General features: G+C 40.2%; 1 protein-coding gene across 1 annotated transcript in view; it reads left to right on the top strand.

Annotated features, from left to right (window-relative positions):
- Positions 1-12,709, top strand: part of TMTC4 (transmembrane O-mannosyltransferase targeting cadherins 4) — a 1,460,040-nt gene that overhangs the window by 1,429,451 nt on the left and 17,880 nt on the right. Inside the window, exons 16-17 of the mRNA XM_044071235.1 lie at positions 3,596-3,708; positions 4,348-4,417. Of these exons, the coding sequence (XP_043927170.1) occupies positions 3,596-3,708; positions 4,348-4,417 (183 nt within the window). The remainder of the gene's footprint in view (positions 1-3,595; positions 3,709-4,347; positions 4,418-12,709) is intronic.

The following is a 12,709-nucleotide window of genomic DNA, read 5'->3' as shown; positions in this document are numbered from 1 at the left end:
ACCTAAAAGAGGCATACCTGCATATTCCAATCAGGCAATCTTGCACGAAGATACCTCAGATTCATAGTTGGCTCAATGCACTACCATTTCTCTGCACTGCCCTTTGGCTTATCTATTGCGCCCAGGGTCTTCACAAAATGCCTGGCACCAGTAATTGCATTTTGCAGACAGAGGAATTCAAATATATCCTTACTTGGACGATTGCCTTATTCAAGCAGAGAACAAGGACATTCTACTAAAGCATCTGGTGTTTGTAAAAATATTACTAATTTGCCTAGGGTACACAGTAAACGAAAAGAAGTCAAAACTAGTGCCCTCTCAAGAGATAATATTCCTGGGTGCAAGCTTAAATACAACTGCCCAGATGGCTTATCTCATGCCAGACAAACAAAGGCAACTGACTTCTTACTTCACAATGTTGGCAACAAAGACCCAGTTATCTGCAAGAAAAATTCTGCAGGCTTTGGGCTTCATGGCATCCTGCATTCTGCTAATTCCATATGCCAGACTGCATATGAGGAAACTACAATGGTATCTAAAAAGTGTTTGGACTCAACATTGTCACAGCGTGGAAACATTAATTACCCTCATTCCTTGCCTGCAACAGGAGTTTCGATGGTGGGCACAGGCCTGTCATCACAACAAAGGACAGCCATTCACCCTACCCACAGCCAGGCAGTCAATAACAACAGATGCTTCAGATTATGCCTGGGGGGCCCACATGGCAGGAAGATGTATTCAAGGCACATGGCCCTCAAGCCAAAGGCATCTTCATATCAATCAAAAAGAGATGCTAGCTGTTCAGAGTGCCCTGACAGCTTTCAAGGATCTACTCCATCCAGGACAACTACTGATAAGGACGGACAATACCACAGTCATGTGGTACATAAACAAACAAGGAGGCACTCATTCCTACCCCCTCTGCAGACAAGCCATGACTTTGTGGGACACAGCATTGACTTATCAAGTACACCTGCAAGCACAATTCCTGCCAGGAAAGAAAAATACTCTGGCAGACGAACTAAGCAGAAACCTCACGGATCCCCATGAGTGGAAACTGGATCCACAAGTCTTCAGCATAATAATAAAGAAATGGGGATGCCCAGACATAGATCTATTTGCCTCCCCTCACAACTGCCAACTACAGAGATTCTGCACAAGGACGTATCACAAGCAAGCATGGAAAGTGGATGCTCTATCATTCAGCTGGAAAACCCTAACAGTATATGCCTTTCCTCCTCTGCCTCTCCTCCCCAAGGTACTCCTAAAGGTCAGACAAGAAAAGCCAAAAATTATTCTGATTGCTCCAGACTGGCCCCGCCAGCGCTGGTACCCAATCCTAAAGAGCTTGTCTCAAGACCCAGCCTGGACATTGCCTCTAACTCCTCATTTACTGACCCAACGAAACAATCAGATCCTGCACAGCCAACTCAGAACCCTAAATCTGGCAGCATGGCGGATAATGTAGCCATTCAGATCACACCTTTGTCTAAAGCAGTGATGGGTGTTATTTTGGAGGCCAGGAGGCCCAGTACCAGAAAATCTTATGCAGAAAAATGGAAAAGATTCTATGCTTGGAACAGGCACAAGGAATTGACACATTTGTACCAAATATTCCTCAGATTTTACAATACCTAACTGAGATGCTGGACAAAGGCCTATCCTTTTCATCAATTAAAATCCATGCCTCTGCCATTTCAGCTCATTACAATACGGAACCACCAATGTTTTCACATCCATTGTTAAGACAGTACCTCAGAGGGGCCAAAAACATAAGACCTCCAAGGAGAGCACCAGTACCTGCATGGGACCTCAATTATGTCTTGGAAAAACTCACACTGCCACCTTTTGAGCCAGCCAATACAGCTGAAATAAAGTTCTTATCTTGGAAAACAGCTCTGCTCCTAACAATAACCTCTGCAAGACGAGTCTCAGAGTTACAGGCACTCATGGCTGTGGAACCTTTTATCATTTTCCACCCAGACAGGGTTTCTTTAAGGACGAACCCGACATTTATGCCTAAGGTAATGTCCAGTGTGGCCCTTAACCAAACCATTCATTTGCCTACCTTTTATCCAAACCCACAGAATAAGGGTGAGAGACTTCTGCATTCTTTGGACATACACAGACAGCTACGCTTCTACTTGGACAGAACTAAAGCTTTCAGAAAGACTGAGCAACTCTTAGTAGCATATGCTGCAGGGTCACAAGGAAAGGCTATCTCAAAGCAGACTATTTCAAAATGGATAGGCCACTGCATTCGTTTCTGCTATTCACAACATGGCAAATCAGTGCCTAAGGGCATTAGGCCTCACTCAACTAGAGCAGCAGCCACTTCAGCAGCCTTCCTCAGAGGAGTACCAACCAAAGACATTTTAAAGGCTGCAACTTGGAGTTCAGTGCACACTTTTACCAAGCACTACCACTTACCTCTCTACTCTAAATCCAGAGCAGGCTTTGCCACTGCAGTTCTGCAGGGCCTTATAGCCTCTCCTAATCCAATTTAGACCCAGCCACCCAACCTCAGCTTTGGGATTCAACCCCAGTGTAATGACTGCAACAGTGAAACACGATGAACATAGTACAGTTGTGTACCTACCATAAATGTAGATGTTCGAGTGTATTCACTGTTGGAGTCCAGGTTACCCACCCACCTTCCCCCTTTTCTTTGCTGGGACTTAGCTGTACTTCTCTATCCTATACAACTATGTAAAATATTTGCAGTGAAACCAAAACGCTACCTCGCTACCACTTGCAACAAAATTGTCAACAGCAACCAGCAATTATACACAGTTGCAACACCACGTATTGAATAAAACCTGATTTAATAACAGAAAGTTAAGCGCTTTCACCCGCACATAGCAAGCTTCATCAGAACAATTAATACACACATAGCAAGCTTCATCAGAACAATTAATACAACTATGTGGTGTATTTGCTTGTAGATGAATGAAATGTTTATTTTTGTGCATGCATACTTATTGGCATAATTTTCAGTCTACCAATTTGGGGACACCTGACATCTGGGGCAAGAAAAACTGAAGAAAATGGCGTCGGCTGCATCTTTTATACCCCTGGCGCACTGACGTCAGGGAAGAGGCGACAGCAACCGATGCTGGACCTAGACTTTGGAATTCAGGCCGACTGCGGGTAGCCTGCCAGCAGGATAACCCAAGTATAATGACTGCAACAGTGAATACAGTCGAACATCTACATTTATGGTAGGTTCACAACTGTACTTTCTTGAAAGCTGCTGCCAGTAAGCAAGGAAGAATTCCCCTCTCAGTTGTCACTATATAACCCACTGAAGTGTCTTACCTTCCTGAGCTTGTGGAAGAAAAGGGGTTTTATAATTTCATGCCTGATCTTTGTTTTGTCCTGAATAGCAAGCATGCTAGTATTTGCTTTTGGAGAATTTGGGAAGCAGATTTATACAAGAATAATAGAAATGCATATCTGAAGCACTAGCTCCATTATAGCATTGCTACAGATTTGTTGATGCCTGTTAATTGCACACTGACAGACGTACATTGATCTCACATATTAGCTTCAGAGTATGCATTCAAAAGAATTACATGTCTTTCTTTACTTTTAGGTAACTTGGCACAGGCAGAAACGGTTGGCAGAGATGCTCTGAAACTGCTTCCTGATGACCACACAATAATGTTTTCTTTGGCAAATGTACTGGGAAAACTTCAGAAATATAAGGTATGTAACCGTACAACTTAAAATGTATACGACTTATTTGATATGATCTGATTCCTTTATCTTTCAGAGTTCAGTGGCATTAAATGTGCTTACAGTGAATGGTAATTTAGTTACAGTTTTGTGTTTTCTGATGGCTGCTTAAGTTAAGATGTAGCCCTTTGCTTGCCCAGGCATTATTTGTTCTGCTTATTCTATCTAAATGTGTACCTGGTAAAAATTATAAGTGTACAACAACAATTTAAAGCAGAGCTAGTTAACTGAATGTTTTATTAAATGTCAAGTTATTTATATTAAGTTTGCAAAGCTGTTTACGTGCAGAGAAGTTTATATATTCACCATTTTTTTATAGCTTTCAGTTCAGATGAGGGTTTTTAAAACTGAATTTAAAAGGCACTTGGCCTTTTCTTTTTTTTTTCACTGACCTTTAAGATGAGATGCTGTTACAACAGCAAAGTATGTGTTGATTCCTTTGAGGCTAATCATATATTTTGAGTGTCTTGGTGTGGAGCATTTATGAGAGGTTTGCTGCAGTCTTGGTTTAATTTCACTCGTGTGTGTTGTAATAGTGCTGGAGTGTTTATTTTGGTAAAAGAAAGAAACTGGCATGTTTTCATCTGTGTACTTTTTTTCTTTGTCAAGGAATCTGAACTCCTGTTTCTTAAAGCTCTTAAAGTCAACCCAAATGTAGCAAGCTATCATGGAAATTTAGGTAAGGATTTTTACTGCACGTTTTGAAATAAAGTACTGATTACATATTTTTTCTCCCTGCTAAGTGCTCTTTTGGGATTTTAAAGCGCCACTGCACCTCAGATAATGGGGTATTTTTGTGATAATAAAGTATAATTTCTGTAACTGTTTCTGGATAGGTCCATATGCTTCTGTTTAGTTTAACTGCTGAACTTATCTGTATCTGTCCCAAGTCCCATAATGTTTAGGTAGTTAAAATTTCATTTTTATATTGGAAATTTGTTTTAGAGGTAGAAGGATGACTTAAAAACATTTCTCTACTGTCTGTAAGAGGGTGTATTTTGCAGTGTGTGGGGCTGGGTTTCTTAAAATACGAATCTGGCGCCCACAGTGACATTATCAAGCATAACTAGTACAGTAATTCTCCAAACCTGATTAACCTGTCTCACCTGACAGTTTGAAGTAGGATATAGGGGGTTCCCCCTGATTAGGATGAGAAATCCATGGCTAATGTATTTACTGTTATGTAGTTCATTTTGTTTTGTGGTTAAACTAAAAGTATATCCTTTAGCAGTATGGCACTTTCATAAACTCATTGCTTTAAAGAAAATGGCAAGCAGATGTATTGCTGTCCTGCTTGCAGGTTCTTCGTGTTAAATAATTATTTCTATCAAGCAGTGTAGTCCTCATCTTTAAAATGAGATCACTGATAGAGTCTTCAATTTCAGAGACGCATGTCTGGGTATTTAAGCTGTTGTTTTGTGGTAAGAATATAAACTTCTGATCATCATTTGATCATTGCTCCAGTAACATTAGCTATATGTGTTGTATCCTGCATAAGATATAGCAGCCGGGCAGCTTCCACGAGCCAAAACCATTGTTTGTCTCAAGCAGACCTGAATAAAATCAATGATTTTGGGCCCCAAGCCTTCAGAGCTTTCTGACCAATGAAGAGTATGCCACTTGTGGGCATTTAAGGATCAGCAGTTGGCTGACTGTTCTCCATTACCAGGCAGTACATTCCCTTCAGGGAAAAAATTATGTATTTTATTTTAATGACAGAAACTTAACTCCTACCTCCGTAGGAGGCCGTCTTGCCAATCAGCTGATATCATGAGTACATATCTGTTAAGTAACCACATTAAGGTTTTGAGCACTGTAGAATCTTGTATATATTCAAAGTCAGACCTGTTGATCTGCTATTCCAGAAACATTGTATTGATATTAGCATGATGACATCTGTACCCACATTTATGGAGAAAGATATGAGTAATAATTTGAACTAAGAATAAATATGATTAGAGTGGAAGATCCATTACTTGTTTACTAGAAAAGAAAAGGTTTTACATGCTAATTCAGACTTGTAGTAGGTTTTAGCTAGACTGTTTTGTGAAGAAAGGATCTGAGAAGATAAGAAAGTATAAAGAGTTGCAAATAAAGTGTCATGGTATGCAGTAGTGAATGCATAAGAGTGTGAACATGTGAAATATGTGGCACAGTTGTATGCAGGCATCCAGCCAGCCCTTAACAGTGAGCGAAGTAGGAGATTTAAACTGCAGGCTTTGTGGGTAATGGCATGTAGCTTGCTCTTCTGTTGCATTTTGAGTGGAACGTGACTGCTGCCAGTTATATTCATGTTATGGGATTAATCCATGGTTAATCCCTTAAAGGCAAAGACACTTGAAATGGAGTTTGCGACTTTTTACTTTAATATGTCTTTTCTTCTCATCTGGATTACCTATGTGGCAAACATAATGGCTGGTTGATCTAGAAGTTTAGATATTTGAAAAATCACGTAGTGCCAGTGGGTTTCATGTCTGGAATTAATGGGATAAGTTTATACTTAATTGATGATCTGAATAACATGGCTGTGTTTAGAAAATGTTTGCATTGTGAAGTGTGTATGAAAACGTTGTTGCAAACTGTGGCAAAGTTACTGCTAAGTTGCTTGGGGATAGTTGCAGGCAGGGTACAAGAGTGTTCGCTCAAATGTGTGTTGTTCTAATCTAGCTGGTCAGATGTCAGAGAATAAACAAAAATGGTGAATGGGAGAGGCACAAGGCAGAACCCTGAGGTACTTTGATTATTAGGAGAAAATCCAAGCCCATATGTATCAGAGCCTAGTTTTACTCTGAAAGTGCCATTGGTGAGGCAGTCAGAGAATGAATTTAGATGGATGTCAGGAAAGTTATAATTGAATAGTTCAGACAGTATGATAAAGTGGAAGAGTCAATTAAAAACAGTGACAACACATCAACAAACTTAATATCCTACAAATAGAGTTGACTACTCTGAGCAGTTTTGCAAGTGTATTGCATCCAGATGTGAATCTTGTCTGTCGTATAGTATATTGTATTTAGTGTGGTGTTCGCTTATTTAGTATGCTACTGTAGTTTGATGAATTTCTGAAAGTAGTGGTAGCAGGGAAGTTCATTGGAAAACCTCTTATGTGGTTGCCAGGTTTAGAGAGAGGTTCTTTCAAAGACCAGAGCATATGCAAGAAGGAAAAGAGAAATGCCTATGCAAGCATACAGTAATGGGGTGTAAGGCTTTGCAGGCTTAACGAATTTTGCATGAAGCCCTTCTGCATCAGAGGTTCTTCAAGAAGCATGTGAAGTTATTCAAAATCCATTTGCATCATTACAGGTTCATGTGACGTCTGAATTTCTATGAATTTAGACGTTTTCATTTGTTTGAAATATTATCTCAATATAAAGCATGTTTATGGGGAGATCGTATTTTACTAAGCATAAAGTAGTGCCAGAAAGGGTATTGCTTTCCCTAACAGAGCAGCAGCCATTTTTTTTGTATTACTAGATGTGCACTGAAGAAATACAGTGCTGGGACTGAACCTGTGGTTTCTTAAACTTCCTGTTAATATGCTTTCCCTTCGGACTGATGAACATTAACACTGATACATCATTTTTTTTTAATGCACACTTGAATCAACCTTTCAATAGGCTTCTATAACCTATATACCTGATCTTTACCTTATCTTTGTTTAAACATGCTTTATTTTTGTCCATATTGTTATCGAATGTTATAGATATAATGATTGGGTCTTTATGTTTACATCATAGCTAGACTGCTTTGCACCCCCACACATCTAATTGAGTCTTTGTCCTGAATAACTTATTTTCCATGGGTTCTTTATTGTGGGCAGGAACTGTACAGCTTGGACCATCTGGCCGTGGTCCCTCCCAGCCATTTAAATTTGCCTTACTTTCAGTCTTGGTAAATAGCTTCTTTCTTTTGGTGCGTCTGTGTTCTCCTCATTAATATACTTTCTGTTTTTTCTGTTATGTAGGGTCAGTACTATTTGCTTTTTTCATTTTATTTGTCAGTGTTCTTATTGTTATATGTTCAGTTTTCATGTTTAGTAGACAGCAATGTTTCCATGTTGAACTCTGTGGCTTGAACCATTTACTGGTAGATGCCCTGAAACACATAGTGTGATGGTGCAATATTTTAAGTACTAGTTATTTTTGGTATGCCTAACTTATATATTGTTATCAATGAAAAACAATTTCTTACAATAGTGGATATTTATTTATTAGCATTTCTTTGCCGGGATAGTGCACTGGGCCAAGAAGAATGGCTAGCTTCTGGTGTGTTTTATTAATATTATGTTGTATGTGCAGGTCAGATTTCAGATGTTCATAGGTTCATAGGTTCATACTAGGCTATCTGCCCAAGGGCATTTATAAGCCTAGCCCATAGTTATGTGGCTTTCGTTTAGTTTAGTTTGAATAAAAACTATGCCTATCATTTATTGTGCCTCTGTCAAGCAGTGACACTGAAGTAATCGGAGGGCATTGTTTAGGAGAGTTTTTTTTCTTAGGGGTAAAAATCTGTCCCTCCAGCACATTCTATTTATAACCGTGTCAAGGTTTAAGTCTCCCGCCCTTGACTGTTACTGAGCCAGGTTTCAATGGAGGTGAAGTCCAGTTGAGGGATCTGCTGAAGATGAGACATGGTATCAGCGGAACAGATAATAGTAGAGTCATCTGCATACTGTATGGCAGAGCCCTGACTGGATTAAGATTGAAGATAATAAAGATGTTAAATAGGAGGGGACCTGATACAGAGCCTAGGGGAACACCAGTAGAGTTGTGAAGATACAGAGAGAAAAAGTTCTGCCATTTGACTGCCTGTTGTTTGTCTGATAGGTAACTTGAGAACCAATTAAGGGGGGGGGGCATTTTTGACAGTTAATCTAGAAGTAGGGGGTGAGGGACTGTATCAAAAGCTGTTGATAAATCAAGAAATAAGGAAGAGACAATTTTGCCTGAGTCTCGGGCTTTATTGACAGCATCCATGAAGGATATAAAGGCAGACTTAGTACTATGAGCTGGTCTGAAACAGTGATGTGTAGGTGATAGAAGTTGGTTGTTAAGAAGAAAGTTTAGAAGTTGTGTGTGTGTGTGTGTGCATGTATATATATATATATATATATATATATATATATATATATATATATATATATATATATATATATATATATATCTTTCAAGGAGCTTAGAGATGGGAGACAGGATGACTATAGGATGGTAGTTGGAGATATCTGTAGAGTTGCTGCCTTTGTGGAGAGGTAGAATAAATGACTTTTCCAGAGTTTTGGGACATAAGATTCGAGGATGCATCTGTTAATGAGTATACTGATAGGGTAAGCAGTGGCTTCAGCTGCTAGATTTAGATATTCTTTGGGTAGGTTATCAGCTTTGGTGAAGCAAGGTTTGAGTTTGAGAATAGTCTTTTTATGGTATTAGTTGTATCAAGCTTAAGGGTGAGGGTGGGTAATGGGTAGTTGCATGAAAAGGATTTAAGGAGGATGTAGTCGAAGGAGGGCACTGGACGGCCACGGTGGTGCAGCGGTTAGCATTGCTGCCTCACAGCAAGAGGTTCTCTGGTTCGATCCTCAGCTGGGGAGCCTTCTGTGCGGAGTCTGCATGTCCTCCCTGTGGTCGCGTGGGTTTCCTCCGGGTGCTCCGGTTTCCTCCCACATCCGAAAGATATGCTGTAGGTGGATTGGACACTCTAAATTGGACCTAGGCATGATTGTGTGCGTGTGTGTGCCTTCTGTGGAACTTTGGGCGCCTGGCTGGCAACTCGACACTGTAAAACTCCACTGCCAATCATGAGCAGACAGGTGATCTGCTGTGGTGATCCCTAACCGGGAAAAGCCAAAAGAAGAAGAAGAAGTAGTGGAAGAAGGGCAAATGGGAGAGGCTTGTATTACTGGTCTATGATGATTAGAATTGTTTGAGACTGAGGAGCATTGGGGTTGGGGAAAGTTGGCAGCGAGGTTTGATATACTATTGACAAAGTGAGAGTTGAAGAGAATGGCTATGTGTGATGGAATTTTATCAGAATATGGACATGGATTACTTTTAGTACCAGGGCTTAGGAATGAAGTAATGGATGTCCTGAATTTTCTAGGGTTCTGCTTATGACTGGTTTGAAGTTGTAGACAGCACTCTTTTTTTGTCATTGGTTACAAGTTTTTTTAACCTGGTTATGGAGTTGCTTGAATTTCAGCAAGTCTGAAGGCATTTTATTTTTTAGCTATTGTTTCAAGGCTTTGTCCCTAATTAGCATTAGTTCTTTAGTTGGCTTAGTTAGCTATGGGGCATGGTTGGTTTTGATTCTTTTTACTCACGGACGTGTGAAGCTGTTTAGAGTTTCTAGAAATGTTGCATTAAAAGACTTCACCACATCATCTAGAGGTAGTATTTTTAGGATGCTCCAGTTCAAAGTTTTTAGAAGATTGATAAATATCTGTGGTGTGGAGTTGGTCAGATTCTGTTTATAGTGATGCTCCTTTAGAAATGAGGGAACTGTTCTATGAACAAAGGTGGGGAGGGAACTGTTCTATGAACAAAGGCGGGGAGATGATCACTAACTGCATTTTTGAAGAGTACCAGCTGTGGAGATTTTAACTGGATCAGTAACCAATATCCAGTCTAGGATGGAACCTTCATTATTACTCCTGTTGAATCTAGTTGGAGTGCTGATGAGTTGAGTGAATTTGAATAGGTTCATGTTTGAGGATGGGAATTTGGAACAGACGTTTAGCCAGTTAATGTTGACATCGCCCAGAATGATGGTTTCATTTTTAAGTGTATTTAGAGACCCAGACAAGAATCTCTTCCAGAATAGGTATGTTATTGCCAGGGGTTATATATAGAACTATGATACGTATTCTTTTAGATTTGTTTTTTTTTAGAAAATAAATGAGAATCTTAGTGTTAGAACACCGAGGAATAATAATTGAGCAAAGAGGTCTCTTTCACCCTGCTGAGTAAAGAGAAAGTCACAGTCATTTGCTTATCAGAGGCTAGGATCCACCACATTATGCAGGCACTCAGATCACTGGACCACAATTACCAATATTTCTCAGTCATAGTCCATGTGGGAGTAAGTGACCTGAGACATACCTCCCTAGACTATATGAAGAGAAACATCATGGACCTCTCGCAATATGTGTCTCAGGCTAGTATGAGCCTAGCATTGAGCAACATTTTACCTTCTCCAAGGATAATGCTACAATACGAACAAAAGATGATTGACTTTGACACCAGAAACTAAGCCAATTATTATTCTAATGGGGTGAATATTGGTCAGCATGGAAGGAGATGGTCAACAGACCACGCTGCTTTGCCAGGGATTGTCTGCACCTCTCCCCTCTAAGCTTTCGAATATTAGCTAAAACATTGTCTTTCCCCATAGTGACTTTTTTAGGCAATGCCAAACTGAAAGTATTTCAAAAATAGCAAATCAAAACCAAGAAAATCTAAAGGTATTACTGCTCAATGCTAGGAGTCTAAACAAAATAACTCCACTCCCTAGAAGCTCTCTTTACCCTAGAGAATGTTACATCTGTGGGGTCACAGAGACATGGTTTAAAGCCGCGAAGAGCACACCAACACTGCTTGGTTGTAATGCCTTCCACAAATTTAAGTCAGCTACTTCACAGGCAGGAACTAAAGGTGGAGGTGTCTCTATTTACATCAAAGATAAATATACTGCAAAGCTGGTCAAACAGAACAATGCACTTGAGCTGTTCCATGTTCAAATCACCATAGGCAAAATCCAATGCCACTTCCTTGCAAGCTATTCGTCCCCCTCTATGACCCAGGAAACACATACCATGTATTTAAACTTATTAGCAACACTAATCCTCCAACCCAATACCATATTCATGGGTGATTTTAATTACTCCACTATTAACTGGGAATCCTATATGACACCAAACATACATGCACAGAGATTCATGTATTTCGTAAACACAAACTCCTTCAACCAGATAGTACACCAACCAGGGGTGCAACCATACTGGATCTGGTCCTCACTAATATGGGAGAGAGTTGCACACCCCCTACTGTAATGCCTTCCCTGGTAAGGTCAGACCACAAAATGGTCTCCTTTGAAGTAAAAATAAAACCTGGATCTCCAACTAAACCTGGACTATTCAGGAACTATTCTAAGGCTAACCTCCTGCTATTAAGTGAGAACTTGGCAACATTTCAAGCCCCCATACACACTGAGAACACTGCTGCCTATGCAGAACTGTTCACAAAATCCCTGTACAAGCATGTTAATAGCTGCATAAAGGCAGCTGTACCAACCAGGAAGAAGTACAGAACTAACTCAAAAAACAAGACACCCTGGTGGAATCACAAAATCAGTAGGCTGTATAACAACAGGAAGAAAATTATGACAAAAATTAGGAGGTGCAGCACCCAACAAGATAAAGGCACTCTCATCAAACTAAAACAACTCAGAGGGCAAATAAAGTCTACCAAAGCCAAACTTGAGGTAAGTTTGGCCTCCCAGGCCAAGGACAACCACAAAGCATTCTTTAGCTATGTCCGCAAGCTCAAAGGCAATACACAGTTGTGTGCAAAGCTCATTGTAAATGGCGCCACCTATACTGAGCCAGAAGACATAGCAAACCCCCTGGATGATAAATTCAGTTCCAACTTTACCCCTCTCTCCCCCTCAAACTTCACTCAGGAAATATCATCAAATATAACTCCCCCTACCATCACTAGGGAACAGGTCCTTAATGCTCTCTCTAAGACCAAGAACACTGCATCAATGGGCTCAGACAGTATCCCATGATGCCTTCTAAATAGCATGAAACATGACCTGTTGGGGCTTCTGGAATTACTAGTTAACTGTAACCTTCAAACATGCTTCGTGCCTCATGAATGGAGAAAGGCAACAGTCATCCCAATGCACAAAGGTGGGCCATCTACATATGCTGGAAACTACAGACCCGTACATCTCACTAGTCTTGTATGTAAAGCAA

Source organism: Protopterus annectens, chromosome 5.part0, assembly GCF_019279795.1.
Source record: "Protopterus annectens isolate FY-2018-M chromosome 5.part0, PAN1.0, whole genome shotgun sequence".
Taxonomy (NCBI): domain Eukaryota; kingdom Metazoa; phylum Chordata; order Ceratodontiformes; family Protopteridae; genus Protopterus; species Protopterus annectens.
The sequence above is the reverse complement of the archived record's forward strand: the minus strand, read 5'-3'. Positions and strand labels throughout refer to the sequence as shown.